General features: G+C 37.3%; 1 protein-coding gene across 5 annotated transcripts in view; it reads left to right on the forward strand.

Moving 5' to 3' along the window:
• Nucleotides 1-24,971, forward strand: part of unc5db (unc-5 netrin receptor Db) — a 137,735-nt gene that overhangs the window by 60,462 nt on the left and 52,302 nt on the right. For 4 of the 5 annotated variants that reach the window (XM_042723957.1, XM_042723956.1, XM_042723955.1 and 1 more), the window contains exon 2: nt 17,895-18,110. In XM_042723957.1, coding sequence (XP_042579891.1) covers nt 17,895-18,110 — 216 coding nt within the window. Of the gene's footprint in view, nt 1-15,153; nt 15,223-17,894; nt 18,111-24,971 lie in introns of those variants that run through there. The other variant, XM_042723958.1, reaches the window with a different exon arrangement.

Here is a 24,971-nt window from a genome sequence, read left to right on the forward strand (position 1 = left end):
TTGGGAATGAAAAGGCATCTTGGATTTGTCATTTTTGTCCAGTCCTGAGCAAGTTTGGGAACAGCACGTCTTGCTACCAAAAAATCGCCTAAAATTAAATGTATGTTTATATTTTAAAGGTGTAGTTTACTCATAATTCAATGCAGTTTCTGTGTGTAACTACCTTATTTTCACCTTATGCCTAGATTTAATTTACATCACTGCTGTAACAGTGAAGACTAGCTGAAAAGTTTAAAAGGCACCTATTGTGCCCCTTTTTACAGTATGTATTATAAGTCTCAGGTGTCACCAGAATGTGTCTGTGAAGTTTCAGTTCAAAATACCCCACAGATTATTTAATAACATTTTGAAAATGCCTATTTTGAGTGGAAAAGAACCATTATGATGTTTTCCTGCATGTCTTTTTTAAATGCAAATGAGCTGCTGTTTCCTGCCCACTTTTTAGAAGAGGGCTGTGCCTTTACAGCCAATACCTCAGATACTCTATCAAATGACATCAGTTTGGTTTTGATGTCTATCAAGCTGAAATCATGCATTTTAAAGCCATATCAGTTTAAAGTTCTGATATACGGTTTTCTGAGCGCACACATCCGAAGCATACACACAGAAAGCAGATGTCACATGGCTTGTAAGTACTAAACTTATGTTTAATAGAGCTGGACCAGAATATTGGATTATTCAAATATTCGTTTGGTGGGTTGGCATTTGATTTAAAATTTTGAGATTCGAATATTCTTTTTTTTTTTTTTTTTTAACACCTGGCATCCCCCACGAAACGGTTCTGATTCGCACTTGAATATGAATCGTCCATTAATGATTCAGTTCATATGGAAGAGAAGACAACAATGCCGAAGACCTCAGCTGTGTGGGAGCACTTTAAATTGAGTGAGGACAAGACAAAGGCAGTGTGCCAAATATGCGATTTAAAACTGCCTACCACAACAGCACATCAAGTTTGAAAAATCACCTCAGTTCTGTAAGTAGTACGCCTATAGTATATTGTTGGTGTAAAAAAAAATTAACTGCTTTTATCCGGCATGTTAATCAGTAATTTTACACATGATAAAAATGTGCACTTAATTTGCTTGGAAAATACTTGCGAATACGGCAGTCTAAAAAAATTTATAGTAGCCCAGCCTAATAATAATTTGTCTTTATTAAAAGTATTGCTCTTAACAGACCTGTGTGTTTTGTGTCACTAGTGCAGTGTCCGTTCTCGGAGCATATAAGCACTGCCCGCATGAGGTGAGCTGCTTCCAGCTTGCGCTGTTCTGTAGTTTATTAAAAGAGGTGGGTAGAATCCCCAAAATCTGTACTCAAGTAAAAGAAATAGAAATATTTACATATATATTTCATCAGCCTTTACTCCAGTCATCAGTGTCACATAATCCTTCAGAACAAAATGCCACATGTTTCAAAAAATATTAAGCAGCAAAACGGTTTCCAGCACTGGTAATAAATCAATATATTAGAATTATTTTTTGAAGGATCATTACTCTGAAAACTGGAGTAACAGCTGATGAAAATTCTGATTTGCATCACTGAAATAAATTATATTTTAAAGAATGTATTATATATGTATAAATAACCTCTGACACGGAGAAGAGTGAAAACTCCTCACATGACCGCTAAGTTACCGAACTTAATGAACCAAATGCACATTGACGGATCTTCTTCTGTCTGTTCTGCAAAATGTAAACATATGTATATTTATGCAAGCGTAAATATTGTGGAAATATCAATGTTAATTGTGTCTAGGCAAAGGCATTCCTTCTGGAACAGAGCTAATGCGGGTTTGGAGGGTATTTATTTCATACTCTGTGACAGCTTATTAAATGTAAAAATAATATTTTATTTAATGTATAAGAGGTAGTGTGGTTTTGTAGTTTTTTTTTTTGGTGCTCTGTTGGGGGGGTGGTCATGTGACACAGGAGCTACAACAGCATATTGGCAAATTATTATTAAGCATTATTTATTTATTTTTTTTTATTTTTTTATTAGAAACATTTCCAGAAGCATGAACTATATCGTGAAATATCTCGATTCTCACTGTCATAGATTATGTTAGATAAGATCGCATATTATCTAACATAATCTATGATGGTGAGAATCAAGATATTTCAAAGTAGCCTAATAATGTAATCTATTAACCATGCATAAAAACCTGTCTGTTTACTTAAGTAACAGATATGGGTGTCATGCCATAACATATTTAAATATTGCATATCTTTATATTAAATGTGAATATAACATTTAAAGTTAATTTGATATAAAAACTTTGTAAGTTAGGCTACTAATCTTTCATTGTACAGAAAGAGAGCAAAGAACATTTACATTATCAAAGAACATTTTCACTGACAGTCTAGAGTTCAATCACTCTCAAAAACTCCTATTAAAATCACTGAAACTGTTAACAGTGTGAAATCAATATCTTATTTATAGATTCGTACACTCATCTGCACTTTGTTGTTACTGATGAGAGAATTCGCCAGAAAGAGGTATTCAGTAAGCGAGCAAGTGAAGGAAGCACCAGCATTTTAGCGATGACTCATCGGAACACCTTTGATTGGTCATTGCTTTCTTAAGCTCAACAGAATCTTGTGTGATTGGTTATAATGCGCAGCGCTGTAAAAACGCGTCTGTCTCTGGCTCAGCGCCAGTCAGCGAACGCAGATCTGAATTTAGCAGCTGATGATATGACTCGCTGAACGTTCTCACGCCGGTGTGATTGTATCAAATATAGAAAATATTAATCGGCTATTTTTTTGTCTTTTGGAAGCTGCATTCAAAATCCACTTGGCTCAAAAATCTGAGGGGGCACGTGCCTGAGGGGGTGTTCATCTAATAAAGATCTTCATCACAAGCAAACAATAGCCTTTGCATGTTTGATTTCAATTCAGTGCAGATCCAAAGCCACGTTTTCAACGCTCTTGATGTTCTTAAACTTTCTGTTACAACTCTGAGTGAGAACCGCTTCAGACGGCGCGCATGGCAGGGAACTGAACAAATCATTCAAACTGATTCACGAACCAATTCACTGGTTAGCCAACTGGTTTGATCAAGCCTTTGAATAGAATTGACTCAAAAGAATGAATAATTCGCGAATGAGCATCGCTCATTGCCCAGAGAAAAGTAGACGGCGCGTTTGGAATAAACTGAAGCATTTATAACTTATATTGCATTAAGATGAAGTAACGAAAGGAGCGCCACCCACAGTAACAAAGTAAAAGTACAAAAAAATGTTTTTTTTGTTTTTTTTTTTCCAAAATTTACTTAAGTAAGAGTAAAAGTACCCATCTTTAAATATACTCCAAAAGTATTAGTTACCCAAAAAATTTATTCAAGTAAATGTAACGAAGTGAATGTAACTTGTTACTGCCCACCTCTGTTTCTTAAAGTTTATTCATTCTGAACATGTCCCATGTCCATATTGCACCAAAATGTGACATTGCACTCCCTTTGATCTGCAGCGCCACACCCGCCACACGTGAAGTCGATTGAATGAATGGTTCTCGACATAATAAAATGCGAACAGACAGACAGACACACAGAGATTCCTGCCTTTATTACACCGTGTCTACATCGGATGCGACAGCTAAAGTCTGTCTATAAGGGACGCGACAAAGTGACCATTGAAAATGATTTGAAATTTGTGTCAGTACGTCATAAATAGAACCCAGCAGCAGTTTACTGTCCGGAATTTGTCAGCCGCGCCGCATCCAGTGTAGATAGCATAATGGGTTCTATTGTTTTTTGTCGCGGCGCGGCGTCCGGTGTAGACACAGTGTTAGAGAGAAGAATATGTCCAGCCCCCTCCCTTCGAAGCTTCGAATATTCGGTGTTGATTACTACCAAAGCTTTGAAGCTCAAAAAATACACAAATTTATGTTAAAAACACATATAAGTTACAGAAAACAGTTGGTTATGTCTGTGAAGGTAATCAGCTGGAAAAGAAATCGCATGTTTATATTAGATCTGTGTATAAGTAACAACAGCGTAATATACAGTACCTATATTCCTGTCTACGCTGTTAACATGACCCAAACAATAAAATAAAACCAGAATGTCTCATTTTTCTTGAATAATTTCTGTAGCTCTAATAATAAGACATTTCTTACTTGAATGCTCTAGTGTGAAGATAAACATGGTAGATTATGTTCGGCTCACTCAGGGCGGGGCCTGTAAAATGTGGCATAATATGTGTTCTTTAAAATATACCAATATTGTATTTTTGTTGTATGTTACAGAACCATAATAACACTATCTAAGAAGAGCATGTGCAGGCTAAAATTATAGGTTGAATTTAGGTTTAAAAAATTTAGGGCTTCAGTAAGTGATTCTAAAATTTTATTTTAGTCTGGTTTAATCATTTTAATAGTATTTTTTTCTTAACTGTTAATTAAAGGTAGCAAAACTCTTTTCCATATTTTCCTTGCTCCCTGCAGAAAACGTGTGTGTACATGATTGAGTGAACAGAAGGAGGGATATATGAGACATCAATTATAACCCAAAAGCCTCCCTTCCTTTCCAACTCTTTCTCACTTCCTCTCTCTCACACTTCCTTTCTCTTTCTCTCACTCATCCCTTCACCTTAGCTGGGATTATCTTGACACTTTCTGACACTTCTGGCTTAAAATTCTCAGCTTGCTGAAATCCAACAGAGTGCTCACCATGTAACCCCCACATGCTCACTTGTACACACACTCTCCTCCTCCCATGTCAAACCCTCTTCAGAAATCCATGAGAGGCTTTGGTGTGAAAGTAAAGTACATGGTTTTAAAGGACAGGAGCTTTTGGTGCATGTGCTGAAACTTGACAGTGATGTGTAACTACATCAAGTGGCTACTTGGTGATGAGGACTGATGTGTCAAATGCATTTCCATGTAACCCACTTTCACAAGCCAAGCTGCTTTCCATGCACTTTCATTACAGGAAGCCGGAGAGGCCAAAATAGCTGACATGGGAATTGCTGACACATTATGAGCTATTTGGAAATGTGCTTTATGAGATTATTAGAACTGGAGGTTTAGTGTTGCACTGAAATATAATGACTGAATTCAAGCATGATTGATCAACATTTTGAGTTTGCTTATACAGAAGAAAAACTGCGAAAAATTTAGGTTACCATACATAGATGTATAAAGGATTTTGCTATGCCTGTATATTCCATTCAAAAGTTTGGGGTTAGTAAGATTTTGTTTTTCTTTTAATGTTTTTAAAATATACATTTATCTGATCAAAAATACAGCCAAACAGTAGTATTGTGAAACATTTGTAGCATTTGGACCAATCAGACAAACAATTGTTCATTAGATTTAACAAATCAGTTATTCATTAGATTAACAAACAATCACAGACCCCTCACCCAACACCAGACTTGGTGCCTACAGTATATGTCTGTGAACGATCTCCAGGTCAGGACACCTCAGCCAGATCAGATAAACTGTATGACATAAAAGTATGTAGAGAGAATCTTCCTCACTACTCAATTCTCTCTAAAACATCTTTGGAGTTCATCACTTTTCAAACCCATGAAGACCGTGATCGTAAGTCCAAACCTTGAAACCATCAAGACTTTAATCCAAGACTGCATCTGGACTCTCGTCAATGACCAAGGCAATGCAATTATCATACATTTAACTAAACAAAACAGAGGTTTACTATAAGCTATAGACTGTTGTAAAACGGCGCTGATGGTTTCACTCAAACGTTAACTGACTCCTTTTCCATAGCTGCATTTTCTTGTTTCTCTAATGGTTCTTCCAGTCTCACTTGCCCTTTCCCTATGTATGAGTGATTGTATGTTTGTTTGTTTAGTGTATTTATGTGTGTTAGCATTTAGTTAAAACTTGGGTGCACAAATTACATGAGTTTCTGGTTCTGCTTCTAAATAATGTCCCTTTACGATTCTGATCCAGCTACATGCTTTAATGCATTAATACTGTAGGAAAGATATTTTCTGTAGCCACAAAAATATCCTTTCTTAGAGTTGATATGAACTTACACTGAGTGTTCGCTGGACAAACAGAGTAGTTGATGACAATGTTAATTCTGCTACAGTTACTATAATTAATTGTAATTATTTATATATATTTCCCTTTTGAGCTATTTGCTACACATTTAAATTTAAAATAAATTTTTAAAGAATTTATTCTTGCTATATCTCAGCCATATCTAATGGCACATGATTTTCAGAAATCATTCTTATATGCTAATTTGGGTAAAGAAAAACATGAACATTAGAAAAAACAAACATAAGAAATGACACACACACACACACACACACACACACACACACACACACACACACACACACACACACACACGTGAATATTACATATTTAACAGTATTTTAACATTTTTTAATAATAATTAGCCTATTTTGGTGGATGAAATAAATTAAGATAAAGTAACTGGTTGGTAAATATTATGAGTTTTATGAATCAGCCTAAAACAAGAATCAAGCCCAACCTTGATTATGTCATGGAGAATAGGGCAGAGTTTAAACAGAAATCCAGCTAATCAAGGAAAGATAACAAAGGGAAAGCCACCGCTGCCATTTAACAATCATAATACAGGATATCATTACATTTACATTTAGTTATTTACCAGGTGCTTTTATCCAAAGTGACTTGCAAATGAGGATAATGGAAGCAATCAAAATCAACAAAAGAGCAATGATTCGCAAGTGCTATAACACGTCTCAGTTAGCTTAACGTAGTATATTTAGCAAAGTTTTTTTAATTATATAATAAATAAAAATAAAACAGATATAATAGAAAAATAATAGAGCAAGTTAGTGTTAGAGGCCTTTTTGGTTTTGTTAATTGTACAATAAATAAAAAGAAAAGAAAACAAGCAGTTAGTAAATGAATAGAATGGAAGTCTAACAGGGGCCAGTTTTTTTTAAAGAATACAATTAGAATAGAGATTGCTAGAGTTACAGGGTCAAATAAAGAAGGAAGAGATGTGTTTTAATGAACTGATTAATGAGCTGAAAGTGAAAAAAAAACACACAAAATAAACATCACTAAAGAAACAACACCTAGAGCTCTAGGGAGCTGGCGTGATGCAGTCTCACCTCATGGTTCGCAGTTTTTGTAAGAGTGTGATACACATCATTATGCAGTTTTTTTACAGTCTTTACTGAAAAGTAAATCATTGAAACACCTGGATTAAGTGAAGTGATGTGACATACAGTCAAGTATGGTGACTCAGAATTCGTGCTCTGCATTTAACCCATCCAAGTGCACACACACAGCAATGAACACACACCCGGAGCAGTGGGCAGCCATTTATGCAGCGGCACCCGGGGAGCAGTTGGGGGTTCGGTGCCTTGCTCAAGGGCACCTCAATCGTGGTATTGCCGTCCTGAGACTTGAACCCACAACCTTAGGGTTAGTATATTGGTATATTATATAACTCTACCTCTTCTCTGTCTGCTAACTATTGGACTGGCTGTGGACCTTCATTGCAGCGGCTGTATTAAAATTAACTAGCATAATGAGAAAATGAATGACTTATTGGTGGCTTGCTTGTTAGAGTCATTAGGACTTGCATTTATGCTCATCTATCATAGGAGGAGCAGAAAGAATTGGCTCTGCTGTTTTTATAGAGCATGGATTGTTCCAATTATCCATTACTTTTTATTGCAGTAAGTGTGCAGGCACTGCTAAAAGGATAAGGCTAACAATTAGCAATCTAGGAATTAGTGTGACCTCAAAACCAATTAGAGATGTCCACAGACCCATTAACCTCTACAACCCCCTCTCATTCTTTTATACTTCATTGCTGTTCCTCATTGAATTTGCACATGGCAAGGTGTTAATAATTGGATGTGTTTTATGATGGTCGACTGTATTGTTGTTTTCCTGTTGGATTAAACTTGGTGTGGATTAAATCCTAGAAGATGGGATAGTTACACATTATTTACCCATCCTCATGTGGTTTTTCCCATACAAATTACAAAAATGCACCGAAGTCGATGAAAAGTTTTGTGTGAGAAATAGACTGAAATTTACTTAAACAAATAATTTATTTTGTTTTTCATTGAAGAAAAAAAAAAGACAGCAACAACATTGAGGGTGAATAGGTAGATAATGAAGTTTTTCATTTATGGGTGAATTGTCACTTTAAGGGTGTTTTTACATATAGTTCATTTTAAAGGAACCAACCCCAGTTCACTTTTCACACTTGGTCCTTTTCAGGAGTCTGAGATCAGTTCGCATGATTTTTGGCCCATATTTGAACACTCCAAATGATCTCAGACTCCTCAGAAGCGAACTGAACCGAGACCATCTCAGGAGGTGGTCTGAGTACAGTTCGCTTTCGGCTAAAGGTACGGTTCGCTAAAAGCGTGTATTGTGAACACAAATAGGCCCGGGCTCACTTGATTTTTCCATTTGCGAATTCTAATGTAGTTTGGCCATCAGAATTTTCTGTACTAATCAGCTGTTCATAGTGTTTGCTTCTTCTGGCAGATCACTACAAATTGTTCATTCACAATGTACACTCATTTTAATTTCTGCTGCTTCCAAACTGTGTAAGAGAGATACGGCTGTGCGCCTTGCCAGTTTAAACTTTTTTGACATAGGCTACGAACGCGCACATACCAGCAGGGGCTAAACTACACTCTCTTTAGCGTTTATTGTTTCAAGTCAAAAAAAAACCATGGTTCACATAAACAAAGTTGGTTTTGTCTCAATCGAATGTAAACATCTGGGAAAGAAATAGCATGTGTAACTGATCTGTGCAGTATGTAGTTCTAGTACAGCAGCCTAATATGAGAATCAGTAGAATCTATTATTCAATCAATTAATAATATGCATATTATGCAATATGTTTATTACTTAACTGCTGCATTTAAGGATACATGTACTGTACCTGAAAAATGTGAAGCAGTTTATTATATTTTATTTTATTTTATTTGTCCAATAAATTTTTTTTTCTCAATGTCAGCATGCCTTTTCCACTGGTCTTTTAAAAGTCTTAAATTTTATTGTATCAATTTTAAGGCCATAAAAAGTACAATGGAACGGAAAGACAATTGTCATATAGCTTAATGCTATGATTAAAATGAAAAAAAAAAGGAGGCTATGATTTTATTGGATAAATATGAGTGCTGCAGGTTTCAAAGTCTATCTTTATGCAGTTCTGAAATCTCCACCTGCTGGCAGAGAATGAATTTGCATTTTTGAACAGCCCTTCTGCTGGTTTAAAATAATTTATATTAGACCAGCCATTAAACCATTAATATAATTATTGATACATTTGATTTTTTACTCTTTTCTTAAAAATGGTTTGAAATTTGAAAGGCTGACATTTTCTTCCTTTTTTTTGTGAAAACCTGTAAATCATTTTACAGTCATTGCCCCACCCCACTCATATGACATACATTCTATCTGTGCAGGTCTTAAAAACAGTCTTAAAAAGTCTTAAATTGGGGCTTAAAACTCCTGCAGAAACCCTGTGTGCTATAAAATAAACATGATTCCATAGACAAGGAAAACAATTCAAAATAAATATTACAAAGGTGTACAAAACTTATATTTTTTTGTGCAAAAGAAAAAGAATATTCCAGTTTTGGAGGCCATAATGTCAGCCATTAAACACTGAACTGGACTAGATCCAAAAAGCAACAGTCTGAACACAAAGAGGTCTGAGACACCATTACTGCTTAGTGGACCAGAAAAGGATCTGAGTCCTCTCTCAGGAACTTCGATAGTGTGAACACAAAGAAAACTGGGTCCATTTTCACTTGGTCCACCTCTTGGTCCACTTTAAGGGGTCTGGGGTTGGTTCTTTTAAAGAGGACTCAAATTAATGGTGGAAATTTTGATTCTTTCAAGAGATTTGTTCATTTTCAGTTCGTTCACCAAAATGATTTATTCAGATTCGTTCACTGATTCGTTCAGTGACCATTTCTTCATATTACACAAATACACCAGTAGGTGGCGAAAAAGAGTGTCTTATGTGTTATGTCTCAAGTCAACGAACGTACAAACGTTCATGTTCACTGGTTACAAAAACTGATGTGGCTTTATTAAAATGAGTACATAATCGTTGTTCAGATGAACAAAGCACAATGTTTTCTTGCATAATTAACATTTTAATTGTTTGGTCAGACAGTTCATATATAATATATTCACATTCATAAATCGGGGATTAATCGAGTAGTTATGTTCTGTATGCTAAATATGAAAACAAGCGTATGTGCATACTAGTACCTATAACTGTGCTTTGTATCTGCTGATTGCTGATTGAGATTGACATGCTAAATGGCCGACTGATCCGGTATACTCTCATTCATTTCATTCACGAACGAGATAGGCTATGTCCTTGTTCATTTAAGTCACGAATGAGATGTATCAGTTCATTCAACTCGTTCACGAACGACATGTACCAGTTCAGTTATTTCATTCACAATTGAGATGTACCAGTTCATTCAGCTCATTTACGAACTACATGTACTAGTTCAGTCATTTCGTTCACGAACGAGAAGATCTCTCGATCTCATTCAGACTCAAACGAAACTCGTTCAGTGAAGGGCATATTCGTTCACTGTATTCAACAAATCACATGCTCCTTCACATCTCATACTCAAAGGCTATTGACTCGAGGTTGAGTAATTCTTTGACAGGATTAAATAGTTCACAGAGCTACCCGGTTCACCGAGCTGCACATGCACTGGTAATAGTGTTAAATAGCTGCTGTGGAGGGAGGAATTTCAGTGAATGAAAAATATGAGTCACTGGATTACGTGAACGAGAACGATTCGTTCACCTAAAATATTCGTTCAAAAAGAATAATTCGTTCACAACCTAAACATCACTAACTCAAGTGTGAAAACACCCTTAAAGTGAACCAGAAAGGAACCAGTCAAAAGTGACCTCAGTCCTTTTAGTGTTCACAATATAGTGGACTCAAAAGAGAACCCAGTTCTTTTCTTGGTCCTTTTCAGCACTTAAGTGATCTCAGACCCTTTCTTGTTCACACCACAACTTCATAAGAACACAGACTCCAGCATTTTGTGCAGCAGTGAAATTCTGGAGTCTGACCTACTGGAAATTTTGGAAGATGAAGTGGACAGGGAAGCGGGTGAGAAAGAGCTAGCAATCCCTGTTCATGACACCAGTCAAGACATTTGCAGAACTTTAACAATGGCTTTAAGTCAAATTTAAAATTACAAGGGAATATTATGTATAAAGTTAATTCATCTTGTTTTTTTCTCTCAGATAAGATAGTATTAAAATGTTTCTCTCCAACTTAATATTGGTACTATATTGTTTTGCTGCTTCCATTGACACATGAGACGCCGTACGCACGCACGCACACACATACACACACACACATTACTCACAGAGACATACAGATCGGAGATCGTGCTCACACATGGAAATATTCACAAGCATGGACACTTGTTGTCAACGCTGCAATGCAAGTTGTATTAATATAGTAGCTTTAAAACTGAATCGCTACATTATATTTCTTAGCAGCTAGGGGGTAAAATTTATATTTTGAAGTAACAAAATTCACAGCTTCACTTTTGCAGAATGAGATGCACAGACACAATTCACACATGCAATTTTCATCTCTATCTCTCTCTCTCTCTTTCTCTCTCTCTCTCTCGATAATTAATTTAAATCAATAATATAATTCATGCATTCAAATACACATGATCTTACCACACTACTTCATCTCTGTGTCTGATTTAATGTGGGCAGGATGCTAGATCTCCACTGCTCTTCAGGTGGTTCTTTGACTCTGTCATGACAAGAATACTTACTGATGCATGCATTAAATAATTTAATGCACAGTTAGCCGTAGATTACATAAATGACAACAGAAATATTTTGTATTGTACTAGTTAACAGTTGGTCTATTTATTTACTCGTTTATTGATTTTTGAAAAATCTGAAATGACATCAATAAAATAATAATAAATATAGCCTATATATAATTATACAAGTATGAAACTGCTTAGTTCAACCTCAAGCATTACTGTTATGTTGGTCCATACAAAGCATACTGGGTTCTCATTGCTTTCACAAATCATGAGTAAATCGAACCACAAACGGACCCACAAACAAACCAAACGGTTCACTTTTGAGTCCTTTTAGTGGGGTCTGAGATCACTTGTTTGTTCACATATACGAGCTGATCCGCTCCGAGAGCGTTTGCAGAGCTCAAGCGAACTGGGTGTGAAAACACCCTTAAATGCCTTTTCCTTCAATACAGAACCAGCAGCAGTCACTAGTCATGCAATTGCTTATATACGCTGACAAAGTCAAAGTACAAAGTGATCTTGCTTGTTCACCTATTGGCCCGTAATGTAAAAGGGCATTTTTAAGCCACTCTGCTGAACTAATATATTGATGGTATCAGTTTTGTACAGATCAATACAGGTTTGCATTTAGATAACAGAGCATGAGGTCAGAAACATAAACATACTGATAAGAATTAGCTTTAACCTTCACCTTGTGTTCCATTTACTCTATTATAATAATTCCTATTTGCAACTGTCTGTTCTTTCCAGCATAATTGCTGCTAATGGCTTGTAAATTAATATATATATATATATATATATATATATATATATATATATATATATATATATATATATATATATATATATATATATATATATATATATATTCTTATCGTTACTGAAGTTTAGTACGATGCTGTGTCTGATTCATGTTTAATTCATTTCAACGCAATTTGGGTGAAATAAAGTTTAGGCTCTCTTCACAGCAACAGATGGCAGATGGATCTGGAGTCATTTCAGGTTGTTCCTTCTATTCATCACTGAAATTTGTGCAAAGGATGTTGGGAATTTTTGCTGGTAAAGGAAGGACCAGACTACTCATAGGGAACTGTACTTCTAATACTACAATTCAAATTAGAGAAATACCATGCAATGTTAAGGTTGGACATCTGCATGAATGGAAAACAAGCAAATTCAGCAGGGCAATGCATGTATTGAACATGGGGTTTAAAGACTGGCAGATCTACAAGGAAGAATAATGAGTTCTGTCCAAAAGGTTGCAGCTGCCTTTTTCCCATTGACCCTCTGTAGCAGAGGGAAGTAATGTCGTCGTATTCAGCTCATGATACAATTTTCATCTTGTCACCCACCTATCTGCAACACTTCACAGCAGGATTGTGTCCTTCTTTCTCCCTTTGTCTTGGGAGTAGAAAACAGGATATTCATGGTTTTGCACAATGGAAGCGACCTGATGGCATGGGATTGAAGCTGCATGCCTGTTTTGTTAAAATCCATTTGTTTTCCCAACCAAACTTTTGGAAGTGCTTATGCATAGAATGAACAGAAAAAGGGTTGAGCTGTGATACTTTCTAAAATTGTGCGCTGTTTTTGCCCCTATACTGAACCGAGAAAATAGCTGAGAACTGATTTTTACACCAAAGATGATCACCCAAGGTCTTATCGCCCTCTCCATAAGGAAGCTGAGATTTTAGTCAAAGGTGACAAAATAACCAGAATTCGTGAAAAAACGGAAGTTAAATATGCTGATGTAATTCTGTGTTGTTTTCCTGGGAATCTGTGGTGCTCTGTGCAACCAAGACAAATTCTTGTCCACATTGAGACTGCCAGCAAACACCTGCAGAGGCAGAATAACATTTCATTTTGAATTATTTAGAGTGAGCTCCATGTTTTGTACCTTGAACTTTGAAACCCAGTGTAATATCGTGCATCTAAGATTTCCTGCTTTTGCCTCCTTACCCATGGGGTGATCTGTGACATTCTCCTGACATCCCTAGTGTGATTTTGCTTTTCCACTTGGTGATTCTGCAAACAGCCCAGAATGCACTTCTCCGTGAACTAGGTATCACACACCTGGGAATATAACTCTTAATGATAACATTTGTTTCTTTGGTGCTTCTTCAAAGCTGTTTTTCTATACCCAGAAATAGAGCATTCAACAACGAATGATTTTTAATTAGAGGTCAAAGTGCTGTTGGCATGTTTTGTTTTATGCATCATTAACATGTCCACTCTTCAGCAATTTTGCCCCTCTTAAAAGCTTGTCAAGAAAATCATGTAAGATGAGGAGAATGGTGCTCTTTGCTATTCTCTTAATCACAGTGCATTTGTCTAAAGATAGTAGCTGAGTAGGGAAGACCAGAGGCAACTGTAACACTTACAAACAAGCTAGACAGATTATACTTGAGTGCACAGTGATGGCAATTAAATTGCTGGAGGTCACCAGGTCACTCTGCAGTGATTTACTTAGCAGCTGACCTGACTATGCGGTAGTATCCAGCTGTATGAAATAGCGGGTTATTGTATGCACTTCCTGGATTACTATTGGTTGTTTTCTAGTTTTTTTAAATATGAAATAGTGGGTTACTGTCTGCACTGCCAATGATAGTCTGATCATTTCTGTTGTTTTTTTAGATTTTTTAAATGTACTGTCTGTCTCATGTTATAATTAAGTTTGGATTCAGTTTAGGGTATTATTTAGTGTTTTTAAAAAGTCATTTATGCCCACCAAGGCTGCATTTATTTGATCAAAAATACAGTAAGATTTTTAATTGTGGGATATTACATGACTGTTTTATTGTTGTGTATTATATATTTTAAAATGTCAATTATTCCTGTGATGGCAACGCTGAATTTTCATTAGCCATTACGCCAGTCCTCAGTGTCACATGACCCTTCAGAAATTTAGTCGAATATGCTGATTTGGTGCTCAAGAAACATTTCTCATTATTATCATCATCAACGTGGAAAACCATTAAGCTGCTTAATATTTTTGTGAAAACATCTTTGATTAGAAAGTTTTGTAACATTATAAGTGTCTTCTTTACTGTCACTTTTGATCAATTTCATGCATCCTTGCTAAATCAAAGTATTACTTTATTTAAAGGGCTCATGAACTGCCTTTTTTATTTTGTACTGTTCTCTGAGGTCCAGTTATGTTATCAAGATTTTTACATCAAAAAACATAATTTAATAGCAGTAGGCCTACTGTCCTGTTCCCTTTTGGGATTGAGATATACCAATCTACTTCGAGTGTAAACTAAACGAGCCAATGCACACTGGCATGCAATTATTGCAACCAGCTGCCTCTGATCAGAGTGTGAGTATAATAAGGATATACCAGTAATAATGCATACCAGCTTTTCACTTCGGAGCCGAGCAACAACATCGTTCTGCACTACTGTGTCTTCGAGAACAACGAGTTCAGCGCACTCTCTGTGTGGTAATATGTATACTTTAGGTACAATGTCACGTGCATTTCGTCAGTAAAGCCGGTTCCCTGATTACCGCTCTGTCTATTAAATGCCGCTCCATTTGAAAGCAGGTGATGGCAATTTAGCGGTATTCAAGGAACCGGCTTTACTGACGAAATGCGCGTGACAATTGCATGCGATATATCGCCCAGCCCTAGCTCTCGGAAGCTTTGTGTGTTGGTGAGACGGCGCTTCAGTGGTGGTCATTCCAGAGTCGAGTGGGTTGCGCTCTTCAGGCTGCACTACCCGCTGATCTCCCCTGTGCGCCTCAGTACTAAAACAGCAGTTCCTAAAGAGCAATTTTCTCTAAAAGAGCTCCACAGGTGCATCTTTGTAAAGATGATGGAATCGTCTTTTTAAAGATCATTTCACCTGTGCGTTTCTGGGTGATGGTCAAGATCGCTGCCTCACATGTCTGGGCATTAAGCATGCTGAGGTGGCATTTGTGGATGAGTCATGTTCCCACTGCGGGAAGATCACCATCTCTGAGCTGCGAACCAGGCTCCGCTACCTCCAGGGGGGCAGAGTCCCATTGCCGCTGATGCAATCTGGGGCCTGTTCTGGCGGCCGACAGACGAGAATCACTTCCAGCAGTGGCGCGGGCGGTTTGAGGGTTACAGTGGTGGCAAACCCCTCAGGGAACCAACCCTCGGGGGACCATCACTCCTCTTGAGTGCCGCAGCAGCCTAAAACAGGTGACCCAGAGATGGAGGGTTCTGCTCTTTGGGAGATGGTGAACGCACCACTCCCTCCCCCGGAGGAGGGCCGGGTGGAGAATCTTTTGTTTCGTTTTTCCTCACAGCCGACGCTACCCAAATTCTCAATGAAACAGCAGTTTCCTTTATCTCTGGGTCCCAGGAGGGCTCGAATAGTTGTGGACGGCCAAACACCAGACCGCACTCTTCCTCTTCCTTCGCCAGATGGCAGCAGCGGGTGGTTCGAGAGCATCAACAAAGGCCCTACTCACGCACCCTATGCCAACCTGTGGAACCAGGTGAGCCTTACACCCCACACTCACACCCTTCTCTGGCCCGCTCACCAGCCACCCGATTGGGCCCCTGTGTTCCACCTCGCTGCCCCACTGCGGGTATGGCTGTGGTTCTACTGGTCCCACTTTTTCTGGGCCCCCGGCGCTGGCCCCATCGGCGGGTATTCCAGGCCCATCAATGTGGTTCGGGCACCCTCAACCCGGATATGTGGGTCCTTACAACCCACACTCCACACAAGTCTCAGCGCCATCCACCCGATTGGGCCCCTCCCCCTCGCTGCCCCAATGGCTGTGGCCTATGGCCACTTTTTCTGGGCGTCTGGTCGGCGCTACCCGGCCCATCTCGCTGGCTTCTGGGGACCATCAGCCTCGGATATGTGGTTCAGTTCACCCGGCGTCCCCCCAAGTTCAGCGCCATCCACTTCACTACAGTGAAGGCGGCCGATGCTCATGTTCTGCGGGCAGAGAACGCAGTCCTACTGGCGAAGGAATCAGTAGAGCCGATATGAGATGCCATCACCCTGACTTATCAGGCATAGGGTATGCCCTGCCCATTCAGGTTGCAGGCTCACTCAGCTAGAAGTGTTGCATAATCCTGGGCGCTGGCTCGTGGCACCTCGCTGACAGATATTTGTAGAGCTGTGGGATGGGCGACTCCCAACACGTTCGCTAGATTCTATAGACTTCGTATAGTTCAGTTAAAAGAGAATATGAAGTGAGTATGAGGTTTTTTTTTTTAAAGCAGTGAACTGCTTTCAGTGTGTGTATGCATACATTCTTTATTCATTTCACATGACAGCAAATGTGGGAGGTGGTAAAAAATGAAAGTCTATTAGATTTCAGTGGGCAGAGCTGAATTAGCTGCTAGTTTAATGGCTTTCATGGGATTTTACACATCTGACAGACTTTGCAGTATATGGCCGGTCTCTCATGGGTGGAGTGTTTTATTCCAGAGTGTCAGAGATGGTGTAGGCAATTGCAATTATTAAAATGGTATTCATGTGAATATCTCCAAATAAAATCTTTCTTAATTCCCTTCATCCTTTACACCTCTTTATCTGTCTTATTTCTCCTCCCTCTGTCTCTGTTGACCTGTCTGCTATTTTATTCTTCCTTCCGTTTAAAAGAAAGATGGCAGAAAGAAAGAAAAATAAAACACACTAGGCCCAAGGAAGAGCATTCTCACTTGTTTTCTGCACTGAGATGCATTTTAGCTCATCAGTCAAACACAAAGCAATCAGTCGAACTCTCTTCCATTGCTAATTCTTTTATTCTTTTCATCACAAAAGCACTCAGGGAAAGCTAATGCGTTTTTAAAGTAGAAAATGGCTTGAATTGTTTTAGTGGAATTGTCTCTTTGGCACACAGTTTAAAATCAATGGGAAGCTCAGAACATTCCCAGAGGAAAAGCACCATATTTACAAACCTGAAGCTGTATTAAATGCAGACCACATTTAGATATGATTGTGACAGTATTTTATTTTTTTAGCAAATAATTGTACGTACAAGTTACATGTGAAAATTATGTATCTGGGGTGTTCATGGATCTAACAATTGGCCGTAAAATTAAGATTTTATGAGTTTAAATTCTGAGTAAATGTGCTAGAGAAGTGTGCTCGTTTCTTACGTGTGTTAATTGATTTCACAGGAACCGTCAGTGACGCCCTTGCTGATTCTCTGTCATCAGTTGGTGGGACATTACCTCACTTCCTGCAAGAGCCTGAGGATGCTTACATAATCAAAAACAACCCAATCAAATTGCGCTGTCGAGCAACTCCTGCCCTACAGATCTTCTTCAAATGTAATGGGGAATGGGTGCATCAGAACCAACATACCTCACAAGAGTACATGGACCAAAACACTGGTAAGACGTGTATGATCTTGCTACTGCTGTTCACCTAATCATTTCTTTTCAATAAATAATTTATGTATGTCCATACAAGGCTATTGTTTCTTCTGTAGTTCAAATTCACTGAAATCTGTTACCTATTAGATCCCTAATGGATCCTTTTCCTCTTTGCCTCCTTTAGATATTCTGTTTTTGTTCTATTATGAAAATACCATCTAAAAAAGTCAGGAATGAATATGATAAAATTGGCCAGTTGGTAAACTGTATTCACTGTTATATAGAAGTTTATTCCATAAATTGCTTCAGTATTTATCGCCATCTTCACACTACAGATGGTTATTTCCCAGTTAGACTGTGTTACACAAGAGATTTAGATGCCCATTGTGATATTCTCATGAATAAATAAGTTCACGGTTGGGGTGATTTGGCATTGCGATATTATAACAACATCTGTCATGATACAATAACATGGAGATTCTTGTCACCATGGCTGTTGTGATTCGGAACTGTGATGTGTTGCAGTCTTTTTGATCACTTCTTTCTCATTCCACTTCACTAGGTGTCAGTGATTTGCCCAATTGTATTTTTTAGCCTGTTCTGAGCCTAGATTTTGGTTGAATTTAAATAGTTGAGTGTCCACTGACCAGTACTAAAATATGGCAAAAATCTTTTCTTTTCCTAAAATATGAATAAAATGAATCAAAATATAGCTAAAATATCACCTTTTGAGTTTTTTTCTTCCCCAACTCTACTTGAAGTGAAATGACATACAGCCAAGTATGGTGACCCATACTCAGAATTCGTGCTCTGCATTTAACCCATCCAAAGTGCACACACACAGCAGTGAACACACACACACTGTGAACACACACCCAGAGCAGTGAAGTTCTGTGACATTCATTTCATGTTTCCTTAATGTCCAGCACAATTAGGCTGAATTACAGGAACTGTCAGAGGTACACACTTGACTGTGCATTGATTAGATGATTTCAGCTTTTGTATTACCAAAAAAATTAAAACCTAATCCACCAGCCTCTCAGAAGAACAGTATGATTAGTCCACATAGGTGTTTTCCTCACATGAAGGCTATGTGCCAGAAAGAGCCTCTTAATTGCTTCTGGAAGTTCATTATTGTGTGATTGCTGTGCTGTGAAATTGTTGTGGGCATGATAATGGGAAAATGAAAAATCACAGCAAATTATTTTCCTGTCTATGTATAGGAAGAGTTAGAGAAGTTTAGGCAAACTTGCCTGTCACTTGTCACATTCTGTAGATGCATTGCCAAACCAAATGTATACAAAATTGCTTTAATAACAGATTTATTGGATGTGTTGATCATATGTTCCTAAATTGGTCTGAAAAGCTGCACCATGCATCTCTCCTGTCTTTTATCCACAGTAAAGAATGAGGTGACTTCTAATTTAGGTGGTGATTTTATCTGGTGATCTGCCAGACCGATTTGTCACAGATTATCTGCATGTGGATCTCAATACTGTACATGCATGCTTAAAGACTTCGCAACATGTCTTCTTGTGCCTATTTCTGCACCCTTGAGCATTTGCATTTCACATATTCTTGTACACAGATTCATCATACAATAGGCCTCCAAGGACACATCATCATTACAAATATAAGTCAGGTTTAGTGGTCAGAAATTAAGGTTCTGGATGTCTCCTCCTCATTCCACTGAATATTTTGTTCCTTTATCTAGCTTGCTATCTGTTGTACAATAGATTTACAACAGATTTTTAGGACAGGTTGCTCACCATTCCCTGCTCCCCTTTTGCTCTGTCCAGCTACAATATGGAAAGCAGTAATTTCCACCCCTGAGAATATACTTCCCCCATTACCAGGTTTACTGCCTGCAGTGTTGCCAAGGCGATGAAATGTATCAGTCTGGGCCCAAGTGAATTTGCAATTAGAAGAGCCAGAGGAAGTCTCCGTTCGGCCAATCGCATTGCCTTCTTTACATCAGTGCTAAACTCATAAGCAGCGATAACGACATCCTTTATAGCGCCCCACCATGCCACCATAATGGATGACAAAAACGGGGATTGGATTAGAGGGACGCTAATCAGAGCCACAGATCTACAAAGAATTGGATTTTATCGATTAGAGCCTGGGTCTTCAATGTCATCGTGAGCAAAAGATAAGATCTCTTATTTACCAGGCATCCAGATAAGCAGCAACACATTTGCCCTTGAGTTTAGACCAGGTGAAGATCGAGAGGTACCAGTCCAAACCTGTTGGACTTATAATTTCTTACTTTATTTTTTTTTTATTTTGTTTGCCGTCATGGCAACAAATTAAGATCATGGAGTCAGTTTTGTTTTTTATTATGTTGGGAACAGAAAACAGTCGACAGAAGGGCAGCAGAAGGGGCTGTCATGTTTATAGCTGATAAATATAGCTGATTTTCTCCTTCATGAATAAACAAATGGGTGACACTGTTGATCAGCTGAAATGCGTATCTTTATCTAATTCATTTAAAGTTTTCCCATGGTGCATCAATGGATATTTCTCTAAAACTGTTCTCAAATTGGTTCAGGCACCAATAGGGATGTGACAGAAAATGTTTTTAATGGCAGAAAGTTTACTTTATTATTAATTTACTCTTGTCATAAATGTCAGTGTTTTATTGCAGATAAAGATCATATTACAACACAATCATACTGCAGACACTTTGGCTGTCAAACCGTTTTCAGTGTCTGTTTTAGAATTGGTTGGAACAGTTAAGATGCCTACAGAAGCCATTATATTAAGACACTCTAAAAATTAGACAATTTAATGAGAAGAATCCTGAAAACTGTCCTCTATTAGTGTCAGTTTTATAGACCACATGTACACATATAGACCAATCCATCTTACTATAATAATCATTCTTAAATGGGTCTATGAAATACTTGATTCTGATTGCAGTCAGATTTTGAATAATGACCATAAAACTGTGTAATTGACTATAGTTCCAAGCAACAGATTTCCTATATGTACACTGCCTTTCAAAAGTTTGGGATCAGTAAGATTTGTACTGTTTTTTTTAATGGAGTCTCTTATGCTTGTCAAGGCTATATATATATATTTTACTGCTTGATATTGCTGGTGTTTCTTACCATTTTTTTAAATGTATTATTTTAAATATGAACACACTGGTTTGTAGTGCAAACAGGTTTACCATTTACTTCACCTTGTTATTCTTCTCGTTATTTCCTGACAGTGGCTAATGAACCAAAAATCTCACACATTCACAGAAAATGGCTTACTTCCGTGTTGAAAAAAAAAAGGTAGATAGTTGTTTTATACACTATGGATGGTGTCAAAGCAGCTTCCCCGATCACACGGGCAAAACTACCATTCAAAAGTTAGTAAAATTATATAAATATTTCACAATATGTTGTTTCAAAATGATTTTACAGAATTTTGGATCAAATAGATGCAGCCTTGGTAAGCAAAAGAGACTTCTTTTAAAAACGTCCTATGCCAAAATGTCTCTTTCCTTTTTTATATATTTTATCATTTTCTCTCTCTCTCTCTCTCTCTCTCTTTAATAATGTGAAGCGAAGTGTTTATGCCTTCATCTATTCCTACTTATAGGCAAACAGTGTGATTGAGGGTGCTTGAGAATTTGCTGCGATTTCCATGATTGCCGAAATTCCATGAATGGATGGATTTATCTATGCTTTGTAATATCTTGCACATTAGTGTCATAATCAGTTATAGAAACATGTTTAATACATCAGCTTATTATATGCTCTCTTACGGTTTTTGCCTCAGTAAATCAGTTGCTGATGAACTGAATGCCTTAATAATCCAACCTTTAAGGTGATGAATGTGGTTTATGATAACTAGTTACTGAGCATCCCTGGTGCTTCAATAATTTGCTCAGTTGAATTGTAGCTCAGCAGGAGTTGAAAAGCACCTCATTTATGCTGGTCTTTCAGCGACTGATAAAACAGCAAGATGCATGCTTTCCTTCCGACATACTGTAAGCATTAACACTGCTTTCGGAAACAATATATAAATGCTTGTAATGTTTTTCCTTTTATTCTTCAGTGTTGACTGGGGAAGAGATCTGAAATTTTCAACGGTGTTTGTCGAACCCCATCCTGGAGCACTACCTCAGGTTTTATTGGTTCCAAGCTCTGCAATATCAGCCCATGAGGACAGTTATAGAGCATAACCATTATATGAAAAATCATCCTCCACTAAGTCATTTATCACGGTTTTGCCAAAGGAGGAAGAAACGACTGCCGTGCTGCTCACTGTGGCTCTATTATTGTCCTTTACTGATAAATGACAAGCTGAAACTTCTATGCAGCAGCACACAAATAAGCCCCACAGACTGCTCCATTTAGGATTATAACCTGTAGATTGTGGTTAAAAAAAGAAGTCTCTGCTATAGTGTACTGTAGGTGTCGGTGGAGAGGGAATCATATTGATTGTGACCTAAAACCAGATGGTGCTTTTGCTTTCTGTCTACAGATTAGAGGCAAATAGAAAGAGGCAGATCCAGACACGTTTCAAACACTATAGGGGGTGCAGATGCTGCCTACACCCGATAATGAGCTCTGTGTCTCCGTCATACCTGAAGTGAAGGCCTTGATTCCTCGCTACCAGGCAGCAGTGACAAACTAACAATGACAAGATCTTTCCTCTGGCACTGTGTCTGCATGCTTTTTTTCTCTGCTATGGAGTGTCACATTCTAATGGCTGCTATCATCAGGAATTAAGTCAGTATGTTCCTGGAGTATTGTGATTTGAATGAGTGAGAGTTAACTAGGAACTAGAATACAATTTGTGGTGTTTGCCACTTAAAAGTTTTAAAATAAAATTTTTAAAGGCATAGTTCACCCAAAAATGTACATTTTACTACTCCTCAGGCTATCCAAGAAGTAGATGAGTTTATTTCTTAATAAGAACAGATTTGGAGAAATTGAGGATTATGTCACTCACTCACCAGTAGATTCTCTGCAGTGAATGGGTGCCGTCAGAATGACAGTCTAACACCTGATAAAAACATCAAGGCATTTTAACTTTAAACATCACTTCTGGCCAAAATGAGTCCTTAATGAAAATTAATGTCATAATAATAATAATCCAAATCCAAATTGATCAAAATATGTTCCAATGAAGAAAGAAACTCTACATCTTGGATGGAATGACGGTGAGTACATTTTCTGTAAATTTTCATTTTATTGGTGAACTAAACCTTCAAACCATTTTGGTCTTGGTTTTGGTCATAGTCATTATTTTTTATTTTGCTATTTGTTTTCCTCACCACATGAATATCATCATGCACCTGTCAAACAGAAATGATTGTTACCTGCTCAAAACTGCATTTTTGAGAGCTTTCACCCAGTCAAAACATGTGAAATTATATATATATATATATATATGTATGTATATATATATACACATATATATATACATATATATATATATATAGTATGTTTTGCCGCTCTTGCAGTGTGTGGCCTAACTGATTATAAAGAGAGTGATTCAGTTGTGTCATGCTGTTCACTTTCATTGTAGATTGACTACACTGTTTCACACTGCGATTGGCTGAGGTTTTGTTTAGGGATGCACAATATTATCGGACCAATATCGGAATCGACCAATAATGGCTTTAAATGTAAATATTGGCATCGGCCTTATATGAAAAACTATGCCAATATGAGGAATACATTAACTCATATGTGATCAGTGTGTGCTAGTTATTAGATCACATAAACAGTATGATTAGATCATGTCAGTATTGTGGCTCATTCTTAAAGCAAAGTTTTGCCTGAATGGTGATTGGATTCACTGTTTTGGATCGCTGCATTTAAACTGAGAATGCACGTACAGAATGATGTGTTCGGTATGTGATAGAGTAAACCGTAATCACATGTGCAGTGGCAGCAGCGGCAGCCACACCCGGATCCTAATGCCAATTCTGTAAGAAGTTTTAATTCCTAGGGGGCGCTGTTGGCCTACTTCTAATAAAATAAAAGCAAAATACACAAATAATATTTAGAATGTGTTTCGGATTAAATAAAGCTGTAATTAATGCCATGATTTAAATGGTCAGAAGCCATAGCTTGCATGGAAAAAAATCACAAACATGACACCTAAATGAAATAATTTTATATATATTGATTTATTCATTATGAGTAATCATGTGTAATATGTTATATTTTTAAACAAATTATGAGCTCTGAAAGATTTTCAGAATTTTTGCAACTCTTTTGCTTTAGACCATTTTCAAATGCTAAATAATAAATTAAAATTTTAAGGTTACCAATGCATCTTTCTGAAAAAGTGATTAATATATAGTTTTTTATAGTTATTTTCAAATCATCAATGTACTGTCATTATAAAAGAACTTCATTATTGTTTATTTAATTCTAACAAATAAGTTCAAATAAAAATAATTACATATCGGTATCGGCATATCAGATATCGGCTAAAATCCAATTTCATGCATCCCTAGTTTTGTTCCTTTCCAAGTCAACAGAGAAAGCCTGCAAAAGCTTGGCAAATTGAGGCATATAAATATGAATTGTCTAGAATTATACATAATTATATGATGAATATTAATATTACATATATTGGTATGTTCATATTTACTTTATATTTAGTATGATTATTACTAAAATATAAAGTGGCTTGGTAACCTTAGTAGAATTCACCATATGGATTCGTTCATTTGCCTGTTTATTAGCGCTCACTTAACATCTTTTGCCTTTTAGCCATATTTATTTATGTTGTCGTTAGGTAACTTCACATAACATATTTAAATATTTATTAGCAATTTTTCATCTTAGTAAATTGTATCCAATAAAAAAAGTTTAAGTCATTTATGTGCACTAAAAGATATCCTTTATCATATGCCAGGTC

The sequence above is a fragment of the Cyprinus carpio genome, chromosome B5, assembly GCF_018340385.1.
Source record: "Cyprinus carpio isolate SPL01 chromosome B5, ASM1834038v1, whole genome shotgun sequence".
NCBI lineage: Eukaryota > Metazoa > Chordata > Actinopteri > Cypriniformes > Cyprinidae > Cyprinus > Cyprinus carpio.